The sequence below is a fragment of the Rhagoletis pomonella genome, unplaced genomic scaffold, assembly GCF_013731165.1.
Source record: "Rhagoletis pomonella isolate Grant_MI unplaced genomic scaffold, Rhpom_1.0 Rhpom_scaffold_00004, whole genome shotgun sequence".
NCBI lineage: Eukaryota > Metazoa > Arthropoda > Insecta > Diptera > Tephritidae > Rhagoletis > Rhagoletis pomonella.
The window spans coordinates 67227299-67229867 of NW_023458558.1; the positions used below are offsets into that span (position 1 = coordinate 67227299).

The 2569-nt window shown below is 38.1% G+C and overlaps 1 protein-coding gene across 1 annotated transcript; it reads right to left on the reverse strand.

The window, feature by feature from the left end:
• Position 1: 1 nt before the first annotated feature.
• LOC118738298 (eukaryotic translation initiation factor 3 subunit D-1-like) lies at positions 2-1615 on the reverse strand (the record flags this gene model as incomplete). The annotated part of the gene is made up of 3 exons (XM_036469222.1): positions 1274-1615; positions 106-253; positions 2-38 (listed from the first exon to the last, which is right to left on the reverse strand). Coding segments are annotated over exons 1-3 (384 nt in total), but the record flags the coding sequence as incomplete, so codon positions are not given.
• Positions 1616-2569: the final 954 nt, after the last annotated feature.

The following is a 2569-nucleotide window of genomic DNA, read 5'->3' on the forward strand; positions in this document are numbered from 1 at the left end:
AATTCATGCCGCCGCGTTGATTGCGACCACGCGCTGACCTGGTTTTAATAAAGAATTCGTAGATATACACACAAGTCATAATAAGTGTAAATTGTTTAAACTCACCTGTTGTTACGCATGTTCGAACGGAAACGTCCACGTTGATGTGGCGGCTTCTGCACGCGTGCGGTATCTACCAAATGGAAAGTAGTTTCATCCTCTTCATGGTAATAAGCATATTGGCTGCCGGTACCAAAGGATGAAGCGTACTTATCTGCAAATTTAAATTAATAGTAATGAATAGTTTGTATATTATATATGTATATACTTAAGTAAATAAAAAATAAGTGGTTAATAAATGATATGGTTGCATATGGTAGTTACTATGGAAAACACTTCCCCTGTTAAATTTGAATACAAAGTAACTTTGGTTGAAATTCACTCGGAAGTGAATTGCACAGCCTGCCTGAATTTAGTATTTATTGGTTTGTTTAGTAATTTACCTATTCATTCAAATTTCAGACCTTTTACTCGATATATTCAAACAAAATTGAAGTAAAAGGTATGCAATTTTAAGAAAAAGCAGTAACTTAGTTTTTATTCATGGGTTGACTTTAGTGTGCATCGACATGCGTTTGTACAAATAGCTAAATATTTCCAAAACTTCACTTTTTAACTCTTTGAGTTTGTACAACGATTTTGGGTTGCTGTGCGCAAACGCGTGAATCGAATCAAAAACCTTTTACACACACTTGTAGACAACAGTTCACGCTTTATTACAAACATAAAATTTACTATATCTGTGCACTAATTTATTAATAATGTCGAATGGAAATATGGTATTTTTGGCAAGTTTCCGAGCTGAGCTGTCAAACAAAAAATATCCACGAAATATCTCTGCAAAAGGTGTTCAGCCCTTCAGCCACGAACCTCCTCCCCTAAATCGTTGTACAAATAGCTAAAGATTTCCTAATTTTTTTTACCGAAGTTATATATAATATAGAACCTCCTTTTCACCTGATACCAATTTTGTATGGCCTCAAATAAAATCAACCCGAAAATAGTGCATTTCAAAATGCCACAAAACCTTTGTAAACAAAAGCGACTGCAATTACAGCTGTTTTTGTTCTCTTTATGCGATTCGGCAGTGGTCAAAAAAGTACGCATTTGACGTTTTCCTTTTGAGGGAAATGAATATGGCTGCCACGATTCACCAACAGATTTGCACATAACCTCACATTAAAGACAAAAGTCTGCTTAACAATTTTGATGCAACCTTTTGACCAAAACTTACTTTGGTACTTCTTTTCGTTATTGGAGCTACTGGTCCAATCACAAATCTTTCCTAAACGATCGCTCTTACTAAACGGCTGGTATGGCATATCACGAAAAGTTTCCGGTAGTTCACATGGGCCCCAGCCATTTTCATTGAATTGCACAGTTGGCTTTTCAAATTGCGGAAACTGTGTACTAGTGTTGATAGTTTCACTCATAATTGTGGAGTTCACTTGATTTCAACAGATATTTTAACCTTTCCCACTAATTAAAACACTTTTTCTTAATCCGACGTTCAATTGATTTGACAAATTGAAAAGAAAGGAATGAGCCAAGGAAGCTAAGTTGCCATTCAAAGAAAAAATTGACAGGTTTTAGCCAATGTAACCAGACACTCCGGTTTCTGTATTGTAATTGTGAAACTTGACAGCACTTGAAAGTTGTAATAGAACGTAAATTTGTTTGAAAACAAAGAACGTACATCTACTTTATTTGACCGAATCCAAAACAGCACGCCGCGCCCGCGTTGAATACTTTCAGAGCTGGAACGTTTCTGTCCATTCGAACTACTTGACCTAGCCAGCGGAGCCGCTGAGTTTTAATCGTCTGCGGTATTCGCCATCGCCAACGCGTATGGGCCCATAAATCTTTCGAAGAATTTCTCTCGAAAACTCCAAGAGCCGCTTCATCAGTCACAGGGAAATAGAGAGTAATGAGACAGCGGAATATCTCGCAAGGGGCGCGGCCATCACACCAGTTGGTCCCGAGCCCTTCCGCCTCTGAGGGATATAAACTGGCATAGTTCGGTAGGAACGCGTCAGGCAAGGAGTTTACTGGAAGGTTATAACAAGTGGAGATCTCAAAGCTTAGATAACCTTCTAAATGAGGCTTGTCCTTACAGAACAATGCTGACTAAGAGGATATTTATATATGCTGTGGATATGGTTAAATGATCTTTGTCTGTTCTGCGACTCGACCAGAGAACAACGCACAGTCTGTGGAATACATGAGAGAAGTCTAGGCTAGGATGTTATTCCTTAGACATCTGGTGTCAACATGAGCTACCAAATAACTCGCCAGGTGGCGCTGGGGTCCCTTAATTCAGGACTGATTTTGGGCATTTTCGAAATATACTTATGTATACATATTTGTTATGCAATAAAAACACTGTTGCAAAAAATACATCCGCTAGGTGGCTTGGGGTACGTATACATATGTAGAAAAGGCGAAACGTATACTACTTACATATTGAAAAATATTTTTTTTTGCGAAAAGTGGAGCCGGCAGATGGCACTGGAATCGAGATATTAAATAA